The following is a 26645-nucleotide window of genomic DNA, read 5'->3' on the forward strand; positions in this document are numbered from 1 at the left end:
CAGGGCAGGGCTGACATCGTTGGAGGCCGGGGGGGCCGTGGGGCTCTGTAATGGGGTCCCAGTGACTCAGGGTGGCCTGGGAGCGTCACAGAGGCCTCCGTGCTGGCCCAGCTCTGGCCGGTCCACCAGGCGACCCGGGACCAGGACCGAAGTCCTGCTGGATGAGGGAGCCTGAGGTCGGCGCTGGGAGCCGAGGCCCGGATGCGGCCCCTCCCTCGCCGTGGCCGGGCTCCAGGGCCAGGTCCAGCGTGGGCAGGTGGCCCAGCCAGGCTTGAGGGGAAACTGCCGAGGGCACTTGGCAGCTCACCCCTGTGTGGCCCCCGTGCGACCCCCGTGCGACCTGGGTCACAGGGCTGCGTCCCCGCGGGGAGTAAATTAATTTCCCTTGTTTGCTATTGCTCCAGTCACCCTGTTTGTGGCACCTGGTTACGGCAGCTGCAGCCAACGGCCAGGCCGTTCTCAGGGAGGAGAGCTGTGGGGCTGGCGGAGCCACCCTGGGGTGCCCGGGACAGGGGCACGGAGGGGCCCGAGGATGGGCCCCGGACCCTCCAGGGTGAGCACGGGGCCTGTGGGTCCCGACGGGTGTGGGCAGAAGCGAGAGGGCTCTCGGCGCCACTGCGGGGCCAGGAGGGACGAGGAGTGGGACGTCCCCCCCGGACTTGGCCGGAGCCCTTTGGTGGATCGGAGAGTGAAGGCTGTGGCTGGGTGGGGGGCTCGGGAGAAAGGAGTGGGGGGTGGGAGAGCACGAGCCTTACACTGGAGGGGCTGGTGCACACGCTGGGTGGGACCCAGAAGGGGGCCGAGGCTGAGGTCCACAGGCCGCCCTTTGTGGGAGACATGGGGGGGGGGGCGGCAGGATTTTCAACCAGGCAGAGGAACAGCTGACAGTGAGGTAGTGAGTCCTCCACAACTGGAGGCAACCAAAGGATGGTTCCTGCCCTTGGGGTCTCTGAAAGGCTCCCCTCGATTCTGCGGCCCCGGGGTCGGAGGCGCAGAGGGAGGGAGAGCTGGCAACGTCGAGCGCGGCGTCTGGCCTGCGTGTCCAGCAAGGTGCTCGCGACCTGCAGCTGCCGGGAGACGCCTCCCTGCTGGCCCGCAGGTGTGGGCGGAGGGTCCTGCCTGAGGTGACAGGCCAGCTGCGCCTGGCCATGCCCGCGGCGCGTCGTTCCCGGGCTAAAGCACGGACCCACTGGCCCTTGGGGCCACGCCCGGCCACCCGCCACCCAGCCGGAGCCCCCAAGCAGAAGCCGGGCTGCCGGGTGGTGCCCCCCGCCCCGAGGCCGGGGGCCCGCGCCAGTCGGAACCGCGGGGCGCGGGGCCCCAGTCATCTGTCTCCAACAGCTGCGATAATGGGAACCGCTGGGCCCCATTGTGCACTAACAGAAGCGGCCCCTTCTCCCATCTCCTAAATTATTCATGACCTCCAAGAGGCTGTAAAAGTCCTCAGCTCTCTACAGGAGCCATAATTACAATGATAAATTTTATTTATAAAGCCGGTCCCTCCCGCGAGCCAGCTGCCTGGGGGGCCGTACATAAGCCATAACTGAGCGAGGGGCCGCGGAAAGCTGCCTGTCACAGCTGGCTTTCCGGCGGGGTCGGGGGGCTGGCTGGGGAGGCGGGGGACGCCGAGTGGGGGAGCTCCCCGGCTCGCCCAGCCCCCCGGGCCGTCTGTTTGGGCTTTAATGGGGTGGCCGCGTGGCCCCAGGGCTCTGCTGTTGGGGGCCTGGCTCTGCCGTGTGGGTGCCCCGGTGTCTTGTCCTTGGGCTGGGGGCCCTGAGGACCCGTCGCAGGCACACGGGGACGTGGCACGGGCCCCAGGGCCTCCCCCTCACTCAGGTGTGGGCACGTGCTGGGTCCACAGAAGTGATGGGCGTTCGCGGAGTGTTCTTGCCTCCTTGTCCCCCTCACCGAGGCCGGTGGGGAGGCGCCAGTGTCACCCCCTGGGCTGACAGGTTCTCGGGTGTTGCAGGGGTGCGCCCCACACAGGGCCCTGAGGTGAGCTCCGGGAGTGAAGGTTTGCACCAGGGCCTTGGCGGCCTCCTTTGCAGCCTGCACCTCACGGCTCCTGGACACTTGGCACTGGGGGGCCCTGCTTCCCGTCTCCTGACTGCATGACCTGCAGCCCGGCACCGCCCTGCCCGAGAGCGGCTGCCCCCCACCCCCGCGGGGGCTGCTGGGGCACCAGGGGACTGGTGATGCCCGCGTCGGAGCTGGCCTGGCAGTGGCCCAGCAGCCCGGGACCCGATGCCCACCACCCGCATGGCCCAGGCGCGCTTGTCACTGAGTGCGCCCTCCCCGGGTGTCTGGGTGCTGCTGACCCTCCTGCCGTGCGCAGGTCGGCGTGTCCCCAGGCCGGTCTGTTGGTTAGAGAGCTGGCCTCGGTGCTGGCATTGCTGCGAGGGGACCCAGACGCGGCCACGGTCAGCGTGAGGGCGTACGGGGACACATGCACCCGGGCGCAAGCCTCCTTGCCGGGGGCCTGGGCGTGGGCCTCCCATCGTGATGTTAGAGCCCCCGGCGCACACCTGGGCTGCACACTAGCCGCTGGCAGGGCCCTTCAGTGCTTCCCTGGCTTGTGCAGTGAAAGTCATTACGGTCGACAAAGCCAAAGAAACCTGTGGAAGCTTCTAAACCACCCACCCTGGCCGAGAGTCATTCCATACCCCCTGAGTGGTTGCAGAAGTCGGGACGATCCCCAAAGACTCACAGGACACAGGGTTGGGGGTCTCGCCCCGTCCCCACTCAATTCACCACGTGGCCCCTTCCAAAACCAGACACCAGGTGGAGACCTCCCGTGAAGCCCCCCGCCGTGGGCCGGGGGCCAGCTGTGGCGCTGGAGGTACCCGTGGCAGATCGTGGTGACGGGGGTCTCCGGCAGGCTCTACGGGAGGACCTGGGCAGTGCATGCCTGCCGGGCACAGAGGTGCCACTCTGTCAAGCCGTGGTGGTGGCCGCGGCCCCCAGGAGACCCCACCCTGGGACGCCTCCCGTGGAGGGCCAGCAATGGGCACCTGGTCAGCCCGCGCAAGCCGGAGGGCATCGGTAGGTCACGCTAACAGGTGGCCCAGACCCATTAGCCTCTGTCACCCCAACACCGCCCCCTCAGCTCACATGTAGGGCCTCACGGGGTAGGTCCTCTGTGATTACCTGACTGTGGAGAGTCCTGCCCTGGTCCCAGGAGCCGCCCACGTGTGTCCGTGCAACAGGAGAACTAACAGCGGCCCTGCTGTTGTCCCCAGACAGGCATGGGGGACATCCCAGAGGCCAGAGCTGGAAGCACGGCCCTTGTGTCCACTCTGCATGGGAGGGCGGCCGGAGGCTCCTGCACAGTGGGAGTGGCCGTGCTCGTGGGTCAGGGGCCTGGGAGGGGGCCTGGGAGGGGCTGGGAGCGGCGGGGGGAGCCTGAGGCCCAGGGGTCCCGATCCGGGGTCAGGCACTCGGTGTGGGGACCTGGGGAGGTGAGAGCACACAGGCTAGTTGAGGAGTTGAGGCTGGTCATGGGAAACAGGGAGACGGCTCCCCTTTGGGGCAGAGGGGCTGCTTCCTGGGCTCCTGGCTCAGTCTGTGGAGGTGTGTGCAGCTGGGGGTACAGCTGGGGGTACAGCTGGGGGTACAGCTGGGGGAATGGCTGGGGTGCAGCTGGGGGTACAACTGGGGTGCAGCTGGGGGTGCAGCTGGGGGTACGGCTGGGGTACAGCTGGGGTGCAGCTGGGGGTGCAGCTGGGGATACAGCTGGGGGTGCTGCTAGGGTGCAGCTAGGGATACAGCTAGGGTACAGCTGGGGTGCAGCTGGGGGTGCAGCTGGGGGTGCAGCTGGGGGTGCTGCTAGGGTGCAGCTAGGGGTACAGCTATAGTGAAGCCATGGTGCAGCTGGGGATACGGCTGGGGGTGCGGCTGGGGGCCAGGCACAGGCTGAGCCCTCGGGGAGGGGTCCCCCTCCCTGGCAGCCAGACAGGAACCTGTGGCTCCCACGGCCTGGGGGTTGTGCTGAGGCCTTCAGAGCAGAATCGGAGGAAGCCAGATGCCGGAATCCTGCTTTTCCTTGTGGCTCCTATTTCCATTTCTTATTAGTAACAAAATTGATTGGATGTGCCAGAGGCGCTGCCATTTGCATTTCAATGACAACTTCCCTGGGCTTCTGGGCTTTTCTGTCTCTATTGATGAGACCAGCCACAAAGTTTCAGTGAAAAAGTAATTTAAAAAGTAGCCCTTGAAAAATCACGGTGAGGAGCTGGGCCCCGGCGGGCCCCCGGGGTCACCAGTGCCGGCTCTGGAGGGGGGCACGGAGCGCGGGGCGCGGGTGAAGCTGCGGGTGGCGGGCCCCTCCCGCTGGCCAGGCCTCTCCACCGCTGGCTGCGGGGGCCACTCAGCTCCCCCAGGAGCATCGTGGGGACACGGGGAGGGTGTCAGAGGGAAGGTCGGGGGCAGGACCCTCTCAGGCCTGGGCCAAAGGGCAGAGGTCGCAGTTAAGGAGAGCAGAGAGGTATTTAAAGTCTGGAAGGAAGCGCGAAGTCTTTGTGGGGTCGGGGTCGGTGGCGGGGTTACAGTCCACGCAGGGGGGTGAACTTGTGCCTGAGAGCATGGGTGTCCCCCTGTCACGCCTGCGGAGCCCTCAGCCTGGAGAGCCTCACGGGACGCCCTGGACTGCGTGGCCGCGGGTGGCGTGGCCGGCGAGCACCCCCGGCTCCTCCAGCGGAAGCCCACACTGACCACTGGCGGGGTCTCCCCGGAGCCGAGCCCCCATCACTGCAGAGCGAGGACTGCCGGGTCCCCACCTCTGCGGGCAGCCCCAGGCCGGGCATCCCGGTGGCCACGGCCCATGTGGGCTTCACCTCAAGGAGGCCTGGGCCAGGGTGTGAGCGCTACGGAACCGCCGCGCCGCCTCTGCCCACAAACACTGTGCTCAGGCCGGACGTGCCCGAGGCCGCCTCCGGGGCACCGCCCGCCGGGTCGCTGGTGACTCCGCTGGGCGCCCAGGGCTCCCAGGTGGGTCTTGCAGGTGCGCCCCCCACGTGGGGTGTCCCAGCGGTTACGCCCCGGCTCCCGCTCTCCTGCCCCTGATGCTCCTGCCTGCGCCGGCGCCCCCTGACGGCAAGGTCACTTACCAGGTGACGGGGGTGCCGTGCACTGGCGCTGCCAGGGTGAGCGGGTGTGGGCCGGGCGTGCACAGCCAGGTGGAGCAGGAGGGGCGAGCTCGGGCCCAGTCAGGGCACACGGCTCTGGTGCCCCACTTGCAAGGAGGTTTGTTTTGGGGGCCCCTGGGTGGTGGCCACGTGCTGTTGTTCAGGTTGTGAAACGAGAAACCAACTTAGTTCTCCTGGAGGAGGGCAGAGGCGCCTCGGGGGCGCGTGACGGCCCTGCCCGTCCTCCAGGGTGCGCGGGTGGCAGGGGAGACTCGGGAGGTGGAAGGGTGGGTGAGGACTCTCACGAAGGGGGCCTGCTCAGCGGGACTCAGCGGGGCTCCAGGTCCCTTCTGCACGCGCCACCCCCCCCCCCCCCCCTTTCCCTCACCTGCAGGCTCAGAGCACAGGCGGGCCCTGTGTCTCTGGGGACACACCGTCAAGGTGGCCTCCAGGCCTCTTCCTTGAAGACTCGACTGTGGCTCCGCGGCCCCCAGATGTCACCTCCCTCCTTGGTGCTGAGCCGCGCAGTCGGCACGTCCGCCTCCCCCACTGACCCTGCCCCGCGTGTCCTGCCGCCGCCTCACGCGGGCCAGCCTGAAGCCCGCGGGCCTGGGAAGGGGTGACGGAAGCGCCCCGGTCAGCTGGGCCGGCCCCCGCTGTCCCTCGGCACCCCGCCAGCGGCCGTTCCCGGGATCCCCGGCTCACTCTCAGGGATCACGCGCACACATGCTTGCACACGTGTGTGCTCGGGTGTGGCTGGAACAAAGACATCTTGGGTGGGGGGCAGGCAGCCTCGGTCCCCTGGCGGGAAGGACGTCAGGGAGCTGCTGGGGGCAGGACGCGGGGCGCCCGCTCCAGGTCCCCGCTCTGCTGGCGGCTCTGCGTTGCTCCGGCTCCGTGTTTGGGGGCTGACGGGGCAGGAAGGCGGCTCATGGTGTGTGCAGTCGGCCCGCGCGCACACGCCCACGCCCACGCCCACGCCGAGCCAGCCTACGAGCTGATGGAGGCTAATTAAGTGCTAGACTTTCTATTAACTGAAACAGTGGAATCTTCTATAAAAATCAGCCCGCAGTGAGGGTTGGCCGTAAACGCTCGGAGCCCCGCTCCCCCGGCAGGGAGGAAGGCGGGCAGGCCAGGAACGAGGGGGCTGCTGCTCGCCGTATGGTAAAATAATGGGGTCATTAAGATAAAATACCTTTCCAGAGCATTAAAATTAGAGGTGAATTGATTCAGTGGTAAAACAGTCTTATTTTCCTTTTTGGGGTTTATTTAGAGCATTTACGCAGCCTTCTCTGTATCACACGGTGTAAGGGGCTGCAGCGACTCCAGGTGCCCACGGGGGCCCCGAGGCAGGTGCGGGCGGGGAGCGGGGCCCGAGGCCTGCAGGCGCCTTCCCGCAGGAGGCCTTAGCGGGGTCACGCGGACCACCCCTCGCGCAGGCCCGCCTGCCGTCCACCCAGCACCGTGGCACCCAGTGGGGACCTCGTGCTCCATGCTTGGGGGGTGGAGTCCAGGCAGGGTCCCCATAGCCCAGGTGGGGGCTGGAGACGATAGTGAGGACCCTCCCCACCCAGCGGTCGCTGGATCCGGGGCCGTGGGGCCGTGGCTCTGAAGTTGGGCAGCGGCCCTGGTGGGGGGTGGCCGGCGTGGGGGCAATGTGAGGCTGGAGCCGGGAAGTGTGGGGTGGGGAGCCTGGCAGGGACTTTGTGGGGATGGAGGGGCTCTCCTGAGCAACCAGGACCCCACGTCACACTCGGGAACCCAGGCCGAAGACACAGGCGGGGCTCCGTGGCCGTGTGCGCCCGGGTGATTTGGCTGGGAATCTTGCAGAAACGGGGTCTGGGTTCCTGAGCTCTTGCGGGGGGGGGGCTGCTGCATTTCTAGAGCATCTGTGGTGATGCTGGTGTGGCCATAACCCCCGGGCGCTGGGTCGTCGCTGGGGCGCCTGGTCTGGTCCATACCTGGGGGTGTTGAACTCGGCGAGCCCTGACCCTGGCGACCCTCCCTTCTGTACACAGGGGAGCACCCCCAGTTTGGTAAGGGCTCTGGGGACACCCGAGGCAGGGGACTGCCCACTCCCCTCCCAAGAGCATGTGAGTGGTGGGGGTCTGAGGGAGGGGCTGTGGGCTTCCAGAATGTGCCCCCCCCTCTGGCTGCTCCAGCGCTGGGACCAGAGGACCCCGCAGCCACCTCCAGCGCTCCGAGGCTTCTCAGCCGTCATCTGGGGGGGCGCCTGCCCTTCGCCGCTGAGTTTTGGTTCCCCTTCTGCCGCCGAGGGAGGGCTCGCCTTCCCGCCCCCCGTATCCAGGATGGAGCCTTGTGATCCGGGCCCAGGCCCGGGGAGGGCGCGGGGCTGCAGGAGGCCGCGGGATGGATTTCTCCGACGTATCAGCGAGCCCGAGGGGTGTTGCTTAGCTTCCTGCACGCTGCCGCCCCGCAGCCCGCCCTTCTGGGGGATTTTACAGGGGTCGGTGTTTGGATTCCAGGCAACGTGGCCCCCCAGCCCCGGGCAGTCACGTGAGCACTGTGCTGCTCCTCCCTGGGCCTGGGTGCCCCCGCGCCCCCCGCCCCAGGTGCTCGCTCCCTCCAGGCGCCGCCGCCACCCCAGCACCTGCCCACAGGTGCCTGCACGGGAGCCTGGGCAGGGCGGCTGCCCCCACCAAGTACCGCCCACGGCACAGGCCCCCCTGCCTGTCTGTACCCCCAGCCCACCAGCCCTGGCCCCCACAAGGTGTCTGTGGGCTGCTAAGGGGTCTTAGGAGCAAATGTCCCTGTGTGGGAGCCCGTCTGCTGGCGGTTAGGGAGGCAGAGAAGGCGATCAGAGGCCCCAGGGCACAAGTGTCCTCTGTGTCTCCCTGGGAAGCATCAATGGCCTCAAGCCATGACCCCCGTGTTCTGAGGGACCTCCCACCCATCATCGACACACTTTCCAGTGGGCGCCGGAGAAGCAGAGACAGCCCCCGGTAAGTAAGGGGCACTCGGGGCCACCCCAGCTTGACCTCTGGCCCTCTGCCTCGGGGAGCAGCCTGAGTCTCTGGACGCCCCGCCCCACCCGGGAGCCCAGCCTCCAGCCTGTCCCTGGACAGCACACTGGCCTCTCTGGGTCCCGGGTGGACGGGCACGGCCCAGGGCGGCCTTCTTAGATTTCCTTGTGCCGTGGTCCAGGCGTCCACATCACGCTTATGCACAGGTGATCCAGAGTCTCCTGGGGCCCTGGGGCCACCAAGGCTGTGCCCACCTGCGGGGCGGGTCCCTGGCACCGTGCAGCCTCGGGCAGCCTCATCCGCGGTGGGTTCCTGGCTTTGGGAGCAAGAAGGCTCCTTGGGAAGGTCCCCTGCAGGACCCGCCGAGGGAGGAGGGCACTCTCTGCAGAGGCCCCACGAGGTTGGGGAAGCACGGGGTGTCCAGCGCACGGGGGGGTGTTGGCTGGAAGGAGCTTCACGCTGGAGCGTAAGGCACTTGATGCAATTTCGTGTAGGGGGGACGTCACCCTAGAAGCCCTGTGTGTTAAATGTATCCTGGTGCCTCACACTCGTCTCTGTCTGCAGCCCCCAGGCCCTCCTCCCCAGCAGCTGGGTGCTGGGCGGGGACGTCCCACAGCCCCCACCGTGCCCCGCAGTTGTGTGTGGGCCAAGGTGGACCCATACCCCGGGGGGCAGCAGAGCTTGCAGTGCGGGGCTGCGGAGGGCGGGTGCTGCAGAGGGCAGCAGGGACGCTGGTCCCCTGCCCCCCACCCTGTCCCCTCAGCTGCCCAGCGCTGCGGCCCCCAGTGTGGTGCCCTCCCTCACCCTGGGCCCTCGGCACCCAGCAGAGGCCAGGCAGCAGCGGGGGCAGGAACCTGGTCCCCGCCGTCACTGCCACATGGATCCCCATGAGGGCGGGTGGCCCGGGCCCGGGTCCAGGGAAGGCCGGCTGCAAAGTCCCTGCGGTGCGTCAGCACCGGACGGGGGAGCCAGGCCCCCAGCTGGGTGAGCAGGCAGGATGCCCCCGGGGGCTGCTCGGGCTCCCTGCCCGCCCCAGGGTCACGGCCGTGTCCTGGGTGTGGGGTCGCTGTGTGGGCGCTTGGGGCCGGGCCACAGATGGACCCGGTGGCTGGGGGCTAAGGGCTGTACCCCGTCCCCCCGCGGTCTGCCCCGCTTCGCTGCTGGTCAGGCTGGCGCCCACCCGGTTCCCTTAGCCTGGGGGGCGCCGTGCGTGCGTGCAGGTGCGGGCTCCCCGGCCCGGTGGGGAGGCCTGTCCTCGCCGCCCCAGAGACCCGTGTGGAAAATACTGCGTGTTAATAAATAACTTTTGAGTCACAAACACCCTCTTTATCACCTTGATGGGCGACGCAAGCTCCGAGGCTGAGGGGACAGCCTGAGGCGTGCAAAGCCTCATAAACGCCCCCCCTCCCCCGCCGGGGTGCGGGGCGCTGTGCCTTCAGACCAGTGTTGATTAGAATTTTTTATAAGTTTTTTTATACGAGTGATAACAGCTCTTTCGAGACAATAACACGGCACAGGGAGGATTTTAAAGATCTCCAGGAATGGGAATTTGATTAGCAATCAGGATGGGGCCCTCTCCGCCTGGGCCGGCTCTAATTTCTTGCATTTATGTGCCTTTTATTGCCTTGGCCCTCGGGGGATGGAGCTCCCTGTGATGAGCAAGGCTCCTCTTCCAGGCCAGGGCGCTGCTGCCGCAAACTGCGCAGCCCGGGCCGCTCCCCAGCGGGCCGGGGCTGCGGCGGGGGACACCGACCTGTGCCCGGGGTCCGGCCAGGTAAGGCCCAGGACGGCTGTCCCGTCGGGCCGGCCCAGAAGCAGCCCAGGCCAGGGGCCCCGGCGGTGGTTGGCCGTGGCCGTGGGCAGGTGGGCCACCAGGTGGCGTCGGAGGACCGGCCAGGAGGCCAGGCGTGTCCCGGTGGCGGGAGGGACGGAGGGGTTGGCAGGCCGGGCCCCAGGCTAGCGGGAGCCAGTGCGGGCAGGGCCTTTCCCAAAGGTGGGACCCACGAGGAGGAGAGCAGTGGCCGGGGGGTCGGGGCACCCGGAGCTCACAGGCTCCCCCCGCGTCGGAGGCGTCTGGGGAGATCCCGGGGCACCCCAGCCTGTTGAGGGGGCACGTCCTCCCCGGGAGCACCCCCGGCCCTGGGCTGGCCCCCTGCCCGCATATGAACGGCTCCACCTGGCCAGGCCTGGAGCGAATGGGCAGCAGTCAGGGCCCCCAGGAGGCCCACGCACAGGGGCAGTGGGTTTCCCATGAGGACAGGCCTCGGGGTCACACCTCCCCATCTCCCTTCGCTGTGCCAGGAGCCAGATGCATTCTGGGAAGAGGCCTGGCCCCCTCCTCATGGTGACCCTGGGGGCAGGGAGGGTGGGTGCTGCGTCATGGGTGCAGACCACCCTCCTGAGAGCGTCTGGCAGCAGACAGGAGGCATGGGGTGCTCCCGGGGCACCTGGGTGGCTCAGGGGTTGAGCGTCTGCCTTCTGCTCAGGGCGTGATGCCGGGGGTCCTGGGATCGAGTCCCGCGTCCCCGCAGGGAGCCTGCTCCTCCCTCAGCCTAGGTCTCTGCCTCTCTCTCTGTGTCTCTCAGGGATAAATACATAAAATCTTTCTTTTTTTAAAAGGAAGCATGGGGTGCTCCCGATGACTGCCCTGCAGGGTTTGGGGGTCCTCCTGCCGGGAGCTCTACAAAGGAACAGGAAGGTGGATGGAGGTCCCCTGGGGCGGCTCCGGGAATGAGCTCGGGGGTGGGAGTCGGGAGGAGCGCCGGTCCCTTCCCCACTCTGGGGCAGCGGGGCCCGGCGGGACCTTCTCCCTCTGGGCGGTGGGGAGCGGCCGGCCCAAGAGGAGCGAGCGGGGGCCGCAGCCTGGGTGGCTGCGCTCTGGCCGTCCCTTCACTGGCCCGTGTCCAGGGAGCCCCCAGGGACCCACCGACCAGACATAGGCTACAGGGACGTGGGTGCTTTTCACCTTCCTCGTGGTCTGCAAACCCTTAAGGCTGAGGGGATGGGATGACCTGTGGTCAGCTGACAGGCAGCTGGAGCAGGTGCCACCACCCACAGGTCGGGGAAGAGCAGCATGTCGGGGTCCAGCAGCAGCATTTCTGTCACCAGCTGTGAGACCACGAGCAGCTCAGACCTCCTTTCAGCCTGGGCCATAGACTTCTTACTCTGCTCCATGCTGAGCCCTGGTCCCAGCACACACGGGGCCCACATCCCAGCCCACCCTGAGCCCTGGTCCCAGCACACACGGAGCCCACATCCCAGCCCACCCTGAGCCCTGGTCCCAGCACACACGGAGCCCACATCCCAGCCCACCCTGAGCCCTGGTCCCAGCACACACGGGGCCCACATCCCAGCCCACCCTGAGCCCTGGTCCCAGCACACACGGAGCCCACATCCCAGCCCACCCTGAGCCCTGGTCCCAGCACACACTGAGCCCACATCCCAGCCCACACTGAGCCCTGGTCCCAGCCCACACTGAGCCCTGGTCCCAGCATGCACTGAGCCCTGATCCCAGCACACACTGAGTTCTGGTCCCAGCATGCACTGAGCCCACCTCCCAGCCCACACTGAGCCCTGGTCCCAGCACTCACTGAGCCCTGATCCCAGCCCACACTGAGCCCTGGTCCCAGCACGCACTGAGCCCACATCTCAGCCCACCCTGAGCCCTGATCCCAGCACACACTGAGCCCTGGTCCCAGCACGCACTGAGCCAACATCTCAGCCCACCCTGAGCCCTGATCCCAGCACACACTGAGTCCTGGTCCCAGCATACACTGAGCCCACATCCTGGCCCACACTGAGCCCACACCCTGGCCCACAATGAGCCCACATCCCAGCCCACACTGAGCCCATATCCCAGCCCACACTGAGCCCTGGGCCCAGCACACACTGAGCCCATACATCAGGCCACACTGAGCCCACATCCCAGCCCACACTGAGCCATGGGCCCAGCCCACACCGAGCCTACATCCCAGCCCACATTGAGCCTACATCCCAGCTGAAATACAGCCTTGACTTCAGATCGCACAGTGTAGACCCTAGGCAGGGCTCTGAGAGTCTGCTGAATGAATGGACGGGCATCACAGCAGGGGGGTGGACACGGAGGGCCCCCTTCTGTTTTGGGGTGGGGATGGTCTTGGAAACTGTCCCAAGGAGGCATGCGATTTTCTTCCTTCCCCCTTCTAGCCACACTCCTGGGACCAATGCCCTGTGACTCGTGTGGGGCGAAGGTGGCCCTGGGGGGCCCTGGACACAGCCCCTTGTGGGCTACTCCTTTGCCCAGTGCCCGATCCCCCATCAGTACTGCCTTCAGTAAAGGCTTCCGCTGTTAACCAGAAAACCCAGCGGGAGGAAAGCTCCGCACGTTAGAGCAGACCCCGTCTGAGGAGGCTCCGTGGGCAGGCTGCGAGCTGGCGGTGTCTGTGATGTGGGGTGGGGGCCTCGGCAGGGGACGGGCCTGGGGCAAGGCCTCCTCGTTCTCCCGCGGCCCCACCGCCGTCCACACAAGCGCCCACCTTCCTCCACGATCGCCCCTGGGGACGGGCTGCTGCTCTGTCCTCAGCCCTGTCTTAATTCACTTTCTGTCCACTCCACCCACGATCCTGTGCGCGAGTGTGGGGGAGTTCTGAGAAATTACCTGCCACCAGCGCTTATTTAAATCTCGGGGTGATTTATGAGTGTGGACAGTTTTAAGGCCACCGCCGAGCAGGTAGTTAGCCAGACTGCTGAACTGACAGTTTCCAAAGTGAGCGCAAAGGCACGCCACCGGCTGGGGGGAGCCTGCTGCCGGCTCCCGGCGCCCCACGCGCGGCCCAGCGCCTCCCTCTGGACGTCACGACCGTGTCTTTTCCTTGAAGAGAAAGCCAAGGCTGTCCTATACCGCCCGCTGCTCTGGGCTCCCAGAGGTGCCCTGGGGGGGGGGGGCGGGCGGGTGGCCTCGGTGGGCGGCTTGCCCAGAGCAGAGGGGCAGCAGCGGGGGCAGCAGGGGGGGCAGCACCGACGCCGGTCACGCCGGGTCCCGCAGGGCCTCCAGCGGGGCTGGGAGCCGGGAGAGGGATCTGAGCAGACTCCTGACCCCTGGGGGGCGGCAAGCGATAGCACACAGGTGGCTCGGGGAAGCCAGCGTGGAATCTTCTTGCTCTGCCTCTGGGTGCTGCCCAGGACTTGGGCACGGACCCCTGGCTGGGGCGGGGCTGGAGGGCCGGAAGCCATCTCGGGCCCCAGCACCCAGGGCTGTCCTGCACCGTGTGCCCCTGATCCCGGGGGTGCCTACCCTGTCAGAGCGGAGCAGCAGCCAGCTCCCTCCAGGGCCAGGCGGGGACGCAAGGGGCCTGCTGTCCAACATTCCTGCTTCCTGGCGAGGCTGGACATTGGGACACAAAAAAGGAATCTCCCGAGGCTTAGCTGGTGGGCGCCCAGTTAGGACACGGCGGACTCCACTGTGCCGGCCACGCCGCAGCTATCACACGAGCAGGGGGGCTGGGCCACCGTCCAGGGAGGGAGGACAGGCATGGACCCAAGTGCTGTGAGGGCAGGCTTGGGCCTGGGGGCCCCTGCACCCCTGAGCCCCTAACCCCTGTGCTCCTGTACCCCTGCGCCCTTGTGCCCCTGAACCCCTGAGCCCTTGCACCCTGCACCCCTGTGCCCCTGCACGCCTGTACCCTTGCACCCTGAGCACCTGTACACCTATACCCCTGTACCCCTGTGCCACGAGCCATTGCACCCCTGTGCCCCTGAACCCCTCTACCCCTGTACCCTTGAGCCACTGCACTCCCGCACCCCTGCACTCCTGTGTATGCACCCTGCACCCCTGTGTGCACCTGCCTTGCTCACTTGGCCCAGCCCTGAGGGGAAGACTCCCAGGTCCAGGCTGGCTGCCAGCTTGCTGGGAGGCCCTGAGCAAGTCCCCTTCCCTCCTTGGCCTCAGCTTCTCTGCAAGGAAAGGGACGTGAGCAATCGAACCCCACTGGTCAGTGGCTCCCCACCTGGGCCCGTGGAAGAGCCACATGATGGCATTTCTGTCAGCAGCTTCCGGAGCTTCATGTGGCCGTATTTAGGAGCGAGTGTGCACACGTGTGGACATGTGTGTGTGCATGTATGTGCCCACGTACCCGGGTGTGTGTTCACATACAGGCATGTGTACGTGTGTGCATGGACGTGCCCACATGTCTACGAACACACTGGCGAGCATGCCTGTGTGCACATGCGTGTGGGTGTGTGCACAGCAGCCCGCCCGCTCTGAGCACGGGGCCTCCAGGGCTGAGCCATGTGCATGCCCCAAGTTGCGTGGGGACGCGTGGGTGCCAGCAGCTGCCGCCCCGTCCTTGTCTTGTTAACGTGGACTTCATCGGGTGGAACGACTGTGAAGGACATCTGGGGCTTGATCTCTCCCTCCGTCTGAGCCCTGGGAGCCCGAGGTGGGGCAGGGAAGGTGGAGCGGGAGCCTGAGGGCCCGGGACTGGCATGGCCTGTCCTCGGGTGGGTGGCCCTGCTGCCCTGGGGGCAGGTGGGTTCCTTGGAGCCCAGGGCTCTGCTTTCCCATCCATCAAGGGCAGGCTGGTTTGGTGGCAGCTGAGGGTCCCTCTGGCTCTGAGGGTGATTCTAAGATTCTCAGGTGGGGGCACTGCCCTGGTCACCCCACTGCAGCGGGGAGGGTGCTTCTTCTAAGTCCTGTCTGGCTGCCCTAGCTCTGGCCTGGCTACACCGTCACCTAGTGTCACCTGCTTCGCAGTCACCGGCCCGCACCGGCCTGGTGCTGTCTGGACCAAGTGTCCTGTGCTGAGGACAGTGCCCAGGATCAGGGGCTGAGGGACTAGAGACCCCTGTGTGAGGCCCGGAGGGGCTGGTGCCCAATCGGTGTGAGGGAAAGAAGGATTTGGTGAACGCTGGTGGCCCAGGGGGTGAGGGGGCAGCCTGGGGTCCTGGGTCGTTGTCACTGGCAATGCTGAGCCCCCCGGGCTGCTGAGCTTGGGAAAGGAGGAGGGTGATGGGTCCCCGTGTCCTCACTTGACCCTCCCAGGGGCGCTCAGAGGACCGTCTCCCTGTGCGGGGGCTGTGGTGCCCAGTGTGACCTGGGGGACCCTTGGGACCCTGGGCAGCAGGCTGCCATGGAGGTGGCCCCATCCCTGCCTTGGGAAGGCGGCTCCATGGCTGGGACCTCCTTCCAGGGCTCCCCCCGAACACTCAGGATGAGGAAGACACGACGAGGCTGGGGACCCTTGTGGGGGACCCAGACCCCGCTTACGGGAAGGTGCAGAGGGGCTGGCGGGGAAGCGGAGGCCTGGGCCGGGGCCGGGAAGAGCCCCGCCTGGCACGGGCCGCCGTTACCCACAGGCCGGGGCTGTTGAGTGGGTGCGACTGGCGGGAAGGCCCCGTGGCCGGGGCGCCCGGGCCGCCCACGTGGATGCGACAGGTCCACGGTCAGGAGGGGCGGGCGTCTGTGGGTCCCGAGGTCCCAAGGCTGGCGGCGCCCTGTGCCGCGGTGGCGTGGGGCGGGACTGCTGGGGCCCGCACAGAAATGAGGCTGCGAGTGGCAGGCGCAAACCCACAGCTAGTGAATATTTCACGAGCTCTCCGAGGCGCATGCATAATTAAGCAGCAGGCCCGGAGGAGCCGCATAATTTGTCTTCTTAAAGGGGCTTGGTAATCTGTTAAGCTGTTTTGGAATCTGCATTCGAGCTGCGGGAGCCGCTCTGATTTCTAAATTAATTTGTGTGATTTAGAAAGTGGGCGCTCCACGCCTGCCTCCTCCCCGTTCTGGGGGCGGGCGCCGGGGGCCTCAGCTGGCGCTGGCCCCGACGTGGGTCCCGCTTCCGTGGATTGATCGGTGGTGGTTCGCTCACTCGTGGGGCCCGTGCGTCCGGGTGGGGGGGCCCCTGTGCGGACTCGGCCCCGCTCGCAGGTGAGTCAGCTGCTGTGTCCGAGCCGCGCAGGCTCCGTTTCATCGGGGCCTCAGGGGCTGGTGCTAACCCAGGCTCGGCACCCTCGGAAGGCCCGGGGGAGCTCTGCTGCCGCCGCTGGCACATCATCACCCGGCTCCGGTCGGCCGTCCAGCTGGCTTCGGGTCCGGACGGTGGGGCTCCTCGGGGCGAGTCGGGGTAACATGGAGGGGACCTGGGTCTCCAGATCACAGCGGGTCCCGGAGGACCCCCCTGGGTGTTGCCAGCCCCGGCTGGTGCCGAGCCCGTGCTCGGGAGCCATCCCGCATCCTAGCAGGTGGTGGCTGCGGGAGGGTGGGGATTGGGCTTGGCCTGTGTCCCGTGAACTGTGCCTGTCGCTCACCCCCTGGGCTTGAGGGGAGGCCCCTAGTGGGCAGCCGGGCTCTGTGGAAGGCCGGGTGGGGGCACAGGTGGCCATCTGGGCAGCGATCCTGTGGCCAGATGACCCCTCCTTGGGGGCTCCTGGCCTCCGGCTGCAGGCTGGACCAGGTGGGATGGGTCCCTCAGGTGCCCTGGTCCCGTCCACGCCCCCACCCCTGGGTCTCCAAAGCTCTGCCCTCCTGTGCCCCCGCCAGGTCAGCTGCCACCCTCTGCGATGCCCTGGGGGCTCTTGGCCCTTCGGCTCTCTTCCACCCCACGCTGCGTTTTTCAAGCTGTGAGCTTCAAAGCCGCCCGGTGGCTCCTGGGGAGACGGGGCTCCTGCCGGGGAGCTAAGGGAGAGCAGTGTCCGGGCCTAACCTCGGGCCGGACCCCCAGGGCCAGGGGTGCTGCCGGCAGGGTGGGGCTGCAGACGAGGCACAGCTGTGATTGCAGGGAGGCCAGTAGGTGCCCAGCGCGTGTTCGCCCAGTGATTGTGGGTCACAGCCTCGATGACACCCTCGCTTGGGCTCTGAAGGGCCCCTGCTTTTCCTAAGAGCCCCCCCTTCCTTGCTGTTCAGAAGGGGACACTGAGGCTCAGACGTACCCATGCCTGCGAGGCTCCACCCCGGTCCCTCTGAGTTTGGGCTGAAGATTCCCACCTGGTGACTCCCTGTGGCGCCCGGCGAACCGGGGCTCCCGCCGCCGACCGGGGCGGGGGGCTCCTGGGGGACGCCGCCACACCTCCAGCCTTCTCTTTGTTCCACCCGGTGAGGGCCGTCAGCAGCTCTCCTTCCACGGCTGGGTGAGTCCTGAAATTCTCTTTCCATTAAAAATAAATGCCCCATTTTATCCGCCTGAAATGGCTCTGCTCTGATTGTCTCCTCCACGCCGCTCTATGTGGAGAACTATAAAATCATAATACAACTATTAATCCCCTGTATCTGCTTGTACCTAATTTTTATTAAAAATATCCCGCGCTCCCGCTGCCTTGCCCATCAGTGAGGCCGGCAGGCTCCAGGTGGGTCAGCGGGAAGCAGGTGGGCTCCACGGGGCCGGCCTCCTCGGGGCCCCAGCGCCGCCAGGTGAGGCCAGGAGGGGGCAGGAATCCCCTGCCCGGGATGGACCACCTGCTCACCTGCCCTCGGGGCGGGCTGGGGCCGGCTGCTTCCTTGCCGTGTCTGCCTCTGCAGACTTTCCCCCTTTGAGGAGCAGGCTGGGCAGTGGGAACCGCCTGGTGGGGGGCTCGGAGGGGTGCTGTGGGGGGCGCAGGTGGGAGCAGATGTGGGCTGGCTGGATGCTCAGGTCAGGGCCTCCCGACCCTCGTGTGCCCACGGGGCGGGCTTTCTGGGTGGCCAGGGGGACGCGGCCCTCTGCCCTCACAGCCCTGGTGGAGGGGCCTTGGGCTCTTGATCCCAGGGCAAGTACAGGGACCAGAGACACCCGGGAGGCCAGGGCGACCGGCACGGTGCTGGATGGCACCTCGCGGCCACCGGCTGCTGCAGCAGCACAGGAATGAGGTTCCTGGGGCCGAGGGGCTGAGGGGACCCCCAGCCAGGGCTTCGCCTGCAGGGGCGGAGTCGGGGGGCTGTGCATCAGTCTGTCTGCATGTCCAGCCCAGCATTCTGCCCCAGGGTCACGGCTGCCAGCCCCCTGACCCCCCGCAGAGGAGGCTGCTGGATGGAGAGGGGCTGGTGGGGGCACAGCCAGGGCTGCAGGGACCGTCAGGTGCCGGGAGGGACAGAGGTGGCCCCTCTTCCGGGGTCTCCATCACCAAGGAGGGGGTGGCAGTGTTGAGGACAAAGGGGCTATGGGGTCTCCCAGCCCCCAGCTCAGGGACCCCTAGTGGGCCCCCACCTGTCTTGTCCCATCCTCACGTCCAGGTCTTCTGCCTTGGAGGGTCCTGCCCGTGGGGCCCGTGGGGAGGCAGCCGGGGGCCTCCAGGAGAGACCGGGAGGGGGCTGGGCTGTTCCGCCAGCGCCCCAGGGCCGGGGCACCCCCTCCCTGTACCTGGGCCCTCTGGAGCCAGCCCCAGGTGCAGCAGCGCATCTCTGAGTGTCTCTGAAGGAACCCGTGTGGTCCTGCGACTCCCAAACCACGAGGTGTCTTCAAGTCTGCTGCTGGGCTCCCGTCACCCACGCTGAGCGGCTGAGAACAGCTCCTGCCTCGCCACGTCCACGCTCAGGACCTGGGGTGTCTGTGGGGGGTAGCCATGGTCCCCCACCCAGGCCTCTCGGGCTCAGCGGGGCGCCCGCTTCCAGGCCCCTGCCCGGCCTCCTGGTGGCCTCAGGTCCCTGCCAGCCGCTGGATTCCTTGTCACGGGAGCCTCTCCGCGGGGCTGCCTCATGTCCCGGGGTGGGGGGCGAGAGAGACAGAGACACAGAGATGGAGACAGAGACAGAGAGAGACACAGACCCAGCAGGGTTGTCTGTCTTGCCCCGTGGAGACACAGCAGGTGCCTCTGTCTCCACCCCCCCAATGGGCAACCTGCCCTCCGTCCCCGAACAGGGCTGGTCTCCGTGGTCTTGGAGGGTCTCGACAGGTGACCAGAACGTGGCGGCTGTGATGCTGTGAGACTTCCCGGCCCTGCAGGTGAGGCAGCTCACGCACTCTCCGGCGCAGCCTGCTCTGAACCCGGCTACACCCTGCGAGGACCCGCAAGCCACACGGGAGGCCCCCAGCATCTTGGCCGCGGGGAAGCCCCGTGACATCTCCAGCCTCAGGCACGCTCGGTGCAGCCACGTGAGGGACCCTGACCCGCGACCGGGCCGCCTCCCCACGACTGGTGCCCTCAGACCCTCCTGTCCACCCTCCCGGGGAACGGGGGGCTCCAGACCCAGGAGGTGGCTGCAGCCTCCGCTGCTCTGTGCTCACCCCCGGACCCTGTAGGACCGGCGCCCGCGGTCACGTCACCGCGGGACGTCGCAGGGTGAGGAGCACAGACTCGGCGAGGGGCGTGAGGAAGTGATTGGGGGCAGGACCGAGCCAGAGGCGTGGGTCCTGGTTCCCCCCTAGAGGAGGCAGGACTCGGCTGCCCCCCACCCGCTCTGCTCGTCTCCCCCTGCCGCCCCAGTCTGCTCCTGGGGTCCCAACCTGCTGGTGCTCCAGGGGGGCCGGGGGAGCAGAGGCACCTGGTTTCCCTCTAAACATCAGCTTCACAGAGCCCCCCGTGTGGCACGGTCCCGCGAAGACCTGGGCCCCACGCCCCATGCCCCACGCCCCACGCGGGCCCAGCCGGGGCCGGGAGCCGGGAGGCGCCTGCTTCTCCGAGACACACAGGGCCATAAAGACTGTTTCCCCGCAGAAACGGAGCCTCTAAATGGCATTTCCCTTTTATGAACAGCTTTATTACAAAGTACATTTTCCCCCGCCAGTTCCACCCGCCGGCCCCTCGGAGGCTCCGCGGCGCTGCCGCCCGGCCCTGCTGTCAGCGTGGGGCCCGCTAACGGGAGACGTCGAGGGGGTGCGCGCGTGGGGGCCTGGGGCTGCAGGAGTCAGCCCTCCCCCGTGCCCTGTCCCAGGGCTCCCGTCAGTGACGGGCCTGGTGACCCCTGCCGGGACAGGTCGAAGGGACTGGCCTGGCCTGGAGGCCGGCAGGGTCGGCTCCCATGGGACTGCGGAGGCTCCACTGGCCCCAGCCTCCAGGCACACCCCCAGCGAGGGCTTCTGCTGTGTGGCTTCAAGGACCCCGTTTGGGGTCAGACTCCCCGGATGTGAGCAGGAAAGAGGGTGGGGCCGTCGGGGCATGCCACAGGGAGCAAGGCCGGCGGCTGCCTGCCCCTCGTGGCTCCGGATGACTCCTGGGCAGACTTGTCTGGAAGGTTCTGCTTGTTGATGCTCGGTGTGCCTGCTTCCATCCACCTGTCACCCTCCCAAGATCCTGGGGCACGCGAGGGACCCCTGGCTGGATGGGGATGGGCAGGAGCGCCACGATTTCTCCTGCAGAGAGTGGTTGGTCTGTGAACCTGAGCAGGAAGCCAGAGACCCCAACCCTCCTGCTGGTGCCCTTGGAACCCCACCAGGTGGCCGGCGACAGGCCGAGGATCCTGGGGCCTCGACATCTGCCAGAGGACGGGCGACAGGGCCTGGATTCACTCTGTAGGGCTCCGCCGTGTGCTCCTTGTGCCAGGGAGGCGGGGAGGGTGCTGGGCGCGATGGCCTGAGGGGTGGAAGCGGGAGGAAGGGGGACGCCGGGCCCCTGGATCCCCTGGCCTCCTCTGGAGCCCCGGGGTCCGCCGGGAAGGACAGGGTTCTGGCGCTGCCCATCCCACTCCCCCTTCCTGGCCAGTCTCTCAACAGCGGCCGGTTCTGGGGATCCCGTGGAGACGTAGTGTGACCCTGGCCCAGGGCCGTGCGGAGCTCCGTGGAGCTGATGGAGACGGCAGGCGGGGTGGGGGGTGGGGGGGCGGGGGGCCGGATGCCAGGAGGAGCCCCTGCTCGCCCCTCCCGCTCGGAACCCAGGGCGGTGCGGAGGGTGGCGGGAGGGAAGACGCCCTGGGGGGTGTGGGGCGGCCTGTGGTGAGGGCCAGGGCCCCGGGGCGTGCCCCCAGGTAACCGCGGGGAACTGAGCAGAAATGGGATGGAGCCGCCTCTGTTCACTGTGGAGATCAGCGCAGTTTGCAGCTAAAGCCTGAGTCTCTATTCAGGCTTCACTTCCCCCAGCTCCACTTCCCCGTATTTTCTCCGGCCCTTGGGTCTCTGCTGGTACCGTCGGGAGAGCCTGCCAAGCAGCCCCCGAGCCCCGGTGACCCCCCTGCTGACCTCTGGCCCTCCTGCAGCCCGCAGAGCGGTCCCAGCAGGGGCTGAGGGCGGCTTGTTCTGGGGTTTGGGTGAGGTCGGGGGCCCACCGGCATCCGGGGTGCCTTTCCTCCGTGCCCGGGAAGGTGCCGGGTCCAGGTTCCAGGGCGCGCACGGTTACAAATGAGGCCAACTTCAAATTCCCCCAGGGGCCTTGTTTTTTTCTTTCAATTAGTAATGATTATTCTTGGATGCACAGCGTAGGGATTAAATAAAGCCCAACTTACAATGGTTTCTTCACCAAATGGGCTCTAGGTTTTGTTCTTTTTTTTTTTTTTTTAAGATTTTATTTATTTATTCACGAGAAACCCATAGAGAGAGGTGGAGACACAGGCAGAGGGAGAAGCAGGCTCCGCTCAGGGAGCACGACGCGGGACCCCGGGGTCACGCCCTGGGCCCCTCGACCACTGAGCCCCCCAGGCTTTATGTCCCTTTATGTTTCCTGCATAACAAGCAGCGTGGGGTAAAGCGGCCGCTTCCAGCCTCTGCCTGCAGGGCCTCGGCGCTGCCTGTCTCTCTGTCCAGCCGTCATCCTCCATGAAGCTTTTGTCCTCCTGCCTGTAGCCTCATGGTCACAAGACCACTGCTCCACCTCCAGCATCACATCCGTGCTCCAGGCAGGAGGAAGGCGCAGGACAGAAGACATTAGGGGGTGAGAGAGGGAAGGAAGCCTGGCACCGAGTCTTCCCCCAGCGTCCCCGGACTTTCTGGGACGCCAGGCGGTGCGCGGCCCCGTCCCAGTCCCCGGGACACCAAGACGGCTCGGCGCGGAGGAGGCCGGTGGCTGCCTCGATCCAGGAAGGCCCGTGGAAGTAGTGGGGTCTGTCCGGTGGGTCAGACAGACGTCCTGCGCGATCGCTGTTATTTTGAAGGCCAACACTCCCTTCCTCTTCCTTTAAGCCACTCCTTTCGGCACACGGGGGGCCGGTCGGTGGCCGCCCTGCCCGCCGCCTCCGCTCCGTAATTAACGCCGAGCCCGAGATGCCGGGAGGCTGCTGATTAGTTTTTTTTATTAAAATAATGGGGCCTTCCAGGCAATCAGGGAGAATTGCGTGAAACTCAGCAGTTTCGCCGCTTATTTATGGCAACACCGAGCAGTGGACAGTCTCATTACCGTCTGTAAATACCCAGGGTCGTGTCCTTGGTGGTGAAATGCGGCCTTCCCGGCGAGGGGGCGTGGCTCGCGACTCCCGGGGACCATAAACCCCCTGGAAGCAATTACCCCGGGCTTTAGAGGGCTCCGACAATCTCGTTTGGCGCTGCTGGAGGGCCGTAGGCCTGGGGGACGGACGTGCAGAGCGTGGTCGGGGCCGACCAGGGACCGGGCACCGGGTGTGCAACTGGTCACGGGCCCCGTGGGGCTCTCAGGAGCCAGCACCAGGTGTAGGCGTCTGTGAACTGGGCCCCCACCTGGTGGACCCCTCCCCGCCGGCCCCGGAGGAAGCCCCAGGTGCAGCGGACACCTGAAGGGGACACAGTGCGCCTGGCGGTGACGGCGTGGAGTGGGCGCAGCCTGGTGGATGGCAGGCGCGGGGGTCCACGCGGCATCCCTCCACCCCGCCCCCCTGGTGCTGGGTGTGCCACTCTCAGGCGTCACTGCCCACTCGGCCTAAGCCACGAGCTGTTTCTCAAAGTGAGGGTGGGTACCTGCTGCGGGGGTCCTGCCTCTGGGGCCACTGGTGGCAGCCTGCGGGGAATTCCTGTGCCCCCCCCTTTACGCTTACATCTCCGCTCATCCCTGCTCGTCCTCGGGGTCTGCTTTGGCTCTGTCCCGCCCGGAGCTGGGGGTCCTCCCCACCCACCAAGGCCCCTGAGCCTGTGGCCTCTTTCTGAGCAGCTGGAGGACGAGGACGGATGTCCTGGCCCGTCCCAGGCCACCAGACCCTCACACACACAGCTCCGCTGGGAGGTCGCACACCCCCGTGGGCTTCTCCTCCATCCTCTGGCAGGCCAGGCACCACGTCCTGCAGTGTGAGGTCCCCATGTGGCCCGGGGTACCGTGGAACAGTCCAGACTTCTAGGGGCCACCCTTGGTACGTGCCTGAGACGGGAGCGTCTGCACAAACCTGCGTGCACGGCGGCCAGATCCAGCCCTGGGTGACGGGTGCCGCGTCTGTCTCTGATCCACCGGCCGCGCTCGGGCAGCACGTGCGTTCCTCGCGTCCGGGGCCTGCGGCCTCTCCGTCTATAAATTCCTCCAGGAACGTGGCGGGGCTTTGGGGCTGGCAGCAGGCGGCGTGTGGGGTCCCCACTGTGCTCCTCTTCGACCCAGGGTCAGGAGCTAACTGTTCCGCTAGGTGCTATCCCAGAGGCGCCCAGAGGAGCCGGAGAAAGACCGGGGAGGGTTAGGGGAGCACCCCGGATGCACCCGAGGGGGCACAGGTCAGAACCCATTTATCCCCAGGTTGCCTGAGGCGTCTCTGATTTGGGGGCCGCAGCGGCATTCAGCGCCCCCTCTAAGTCCCGGGGGCCCGTTCTTCGTGGATGGCTGTCCTGGCTCTCGTGACGGGCCCCCGAGGCTGAGCGCCCCAAAAGCGGACACTAACTGGAAAGAGTCACCTCTGAGGGTGGCAGGGGCGCTGCCCCGGCGTCTTCCAGAGCGGAGACGTTTTGCGATGCGATCTCAGCAAATGCCCGGGGTTCAGTCTCTAAACCAGGAATCCGGGGGTGGGGTGTGTGTTATCTTTCCACGAAGCCCCAGTTCTGACAGCGGCCACCCGGCAACTGGAATCATCTGGGCCCATACGGCCCCCGCCGCCAGGGTCTGCTCAGCACCCCCACCCCGGGGGTCCACGCCGGCCTCCTGCTGGCCTCCCCCGCCGAGGGGATGGCTCGGCTGCCTCAGGGCCACCGTGCAGCGCCGGACTGTCGCCCCTGAGCGCCCCTGAGCGCCCGGTTGGAGAGGGACTTAGCGGGAGACCAGGTATCTCGCAGAATCAAGGGCAGCTTGGAGAACCAGGCTTGGAAAATGAGCACGAACCTAGAAGTTTAGGTGGTTTTGTTTTCTTGAACCACACGTCTGAAGTCTGAGCCGAGGAGTGGCCGGGCCGTGGGCACCGCATCAGGCCTGGGCTCGGGAACCGCCCATGGTCCACTCGCGAGCCCGGAGCGGCCGGGCCCTGCGTCTCTCCCGCGCCCTGCCTCGACCTTCCCCGCGGCTCCTCCGGGGCAGGTGTGCGTGTCGACTTCGCGTTTCACTCTCCCTGTGGCCTGTTGGCCAAGGTGGCTCGTCGTCCAGCACCCGTGCCCCACCTAGCAAGTGTTCACGTAACAAAGTGATAGCAGGGGTTCCTCCCCGACAGGTGGGAGCCCAGTGGCCGGGGTCGGGACACCCCCGGAGGAGGAGGAGGCCCCCCGTGGCCGTCGATGCCCCTCCCCCAAGGGCCTTGCTGATTATGCCAGGGCCCCCGTGCCTGCTGAGTGCCATCCACAGCCCCCCGGAGTGCCAGGCCCCGGCGCTTCTGACGTCATCTCCCCCGGGGTCCTGCCGGCTGTCCCAGGCCCCAGGCCGGCCTCCCCCAGCCTTCCCTGCTCACCCTTCCTGCCAGGCTCGCGCGGCTCCCGGCTGGCCCTGGAGTTGAGAGCGGGTGTCTCAGTCCCTGCGACCCACACTGGGAGTGAGAGGTGCTTCCAATAACTGGTACGTGGGGGCCCCAGACGCGCCTGGGACGGCGCCGGGCAGGCAGGGGGCATGGTCACTCTCCCTTCACCCACCACGCGGCAGGGGGCATTAGCTGTTTTCTGGGTGCTGTGGACGGAGAAGGCTGTAGCCTCAGTCGGCCTCCCTTCCTTGGGGCCCAGGGCAGGTCGCTCTCAGGCCTGGGGCGTTGAGCATCCCCCACGAGATGAGGGTAGCTGGTGGCAGCCTGGTGTTAGTGGCGCCCCTGGAGCCAGAGCCGTGTCATGATTGGACATGCTTGTTCCCAGCGGGAAGTGCAAGGGTGGGGCTGGGTCTCGGGGGGGCATCTCAGCATCCAGGACACCAGTGGGCTCTGACGTCTCCCAGCCACGGTGCCCCCCCAGACCCCCGGGGCCTCCTGGTCCCTGGGGCCTCCCCACGCATGGCCGCATGGCCGTCTGCCTCCACTGTGTTCCCAGGAGTTGGGGAGCCTCAGCACCTGCTTCACGCTGACATTTCTGGGTCCTTATGACCAGCGCCCAGGGCTGCCCGGTGCAGGGAGCCCCCAGCGCCTGGCTTGGTGGAAACAGATCCTCGGTTGCCAGGAAACTGCGGACAATGTGGATGGAGCTCCGGGGATTCCAGAACCCTGCTCACGGCGCCCTGGCAACTTTGTCCCCGTCTCCCAGGGGGCAGGGAACTCCTGTCTGTTGAGGGACAGGGAGCTCCAGGGTCGAGGAGGGCAGCCAGCTGCCCCGGGTGGCACGGTGGCCTGGGGAGGCCTGGGGAGGCCTGGGGAGGAAGCCGGCTGGGGAACCTCGGCCAGGATGAGACGCCTGCCTTCCCGGCCCCGGCCTGGAAGGCTCGTCCGGGGTCAGCTGGCTGCCACGGGCCTGGTCCAGGGCCGTCCTGCCGGAGGGCCGGGCCTTGCCCTGACTTCACAGCTGCATGGCTGCTCCACAGAGGTCACACTGTGTCTCTGGGCTGCCCCTGGCTGTGCCTACCCCGGGACCAGGCAATGTCTCTGGGCAGGGTTGTGAACCTTGCAACGGGAAGCGTGGGTCTGCGGGTGGCGTGCATGGGGCGGCACGTGGCTCCACCTCCACTCGCCCTTGTCCAAGTTCGTGGCCTTGGTGAGCTGCACCCCCGGGGACCAGAGGACAGAGCATCGGGCTCTGTGACACCTGGGACGTGGCCGGAGAAACGTCAGGTTCGGGTCCCCCTGCTTTGGGTCTTTGTTTCCGATGCCTCCTTTATGTTTTAACCGCATTGGTGCTCCCTCAGGAACTTTGCAGCTCGAGTGTTCCCGGAGCCTGCGTCTCCAGCCTCGCTCTCCCGAGCCTGTCACAGAATGTCAGGGCCACCGGAGGGGAAATTACAAGCTGCTCAGGCTGCCGCCGAAGCCTTGTCCCCAACTGTTCTCTTTATTCCCGGCGTTGGTGACAGCCCCCGGGGAGGGCTCCTGTTCCAGCTGGGAATCACAGCCCCCAGGTCGTGCTCTGGCATCGAGGTGTGCGCCAGCTTCGCGATGATGAGTCAGAATAAATTAGCATGCTAACGAAGGAGACCATGCCCAGGAACCATCTGGAACAAGGCAAGTTGTCATCAGAAGAGCCAAGTTGGTTCCAAAGCTGTACTTACTGCTTCAGACTCATCCCTCTCCCCCTCCCACAAGCTGAGGGTTGGGGTTCATGCCAGCCCAGCCATGGCGGCGTTCCTACAGACCAAGAGAGGGCATGGGTGGTCTCTGAGACAGCCCCGTCTCACTGTCAAGGGCACAGTCGCTCCAAGGGGGGTGTGGGCCCAGAGGGGACAGGGGCAGAGGGCC

General features: G+C 66.9%; 1 protein-coding gene across 1 annotated transcript; it reads left to right on the forward strand.

Moving 5' to 3' along the window:
- Window positions 1-532: 532 nt before the first annotated feature.
- On the forward strand, window positions 533-24779 carry LOC121493330 (collagen alpha-1(I) chain-like). The gene is made up of 20 exons (XM_041759104.1): window positions 533-705; window positions 1100-1296; window positions 1970-1995; window positions 2123-2262; window positions 2336-2426; window positions 2826-3042; window positions 4733-4986; window positions 7286-7423; window positions 8672-8793; window positions 8871-9091; window positions 9784-9881; window positions 15294-15525; window positions 16008-16203; window positions 16620-16699; window positions 17056-17171; window positions 18994-19143; window positions 19197-19330; window positions 19776-19864; window positions 19923-20114; window positions 24421-24779. Exons 1-20 carry the CDS (start codon window positions 533-535, stop codon window positions 24777-24779), a joined length of 3225 nt encoding a protein of 1074 aa, XP_041615038.1.
- Window positions 24780-26645: the final 1866 nt, after the last annotated feature.

Source organism: Vulpes lagopus, chromosome 6 (assembly GCF_018345385.1).
Source record: "Vulpes lagopus strain Blue_001 chromosome 6, ASM1834538v1, whole genome shotgun sequence".
NCBI lineage: Eukaryota > Metazoa > Chordata > Mammalia > Carnivora > Canidae > Vulpes > Vulpes lagopus.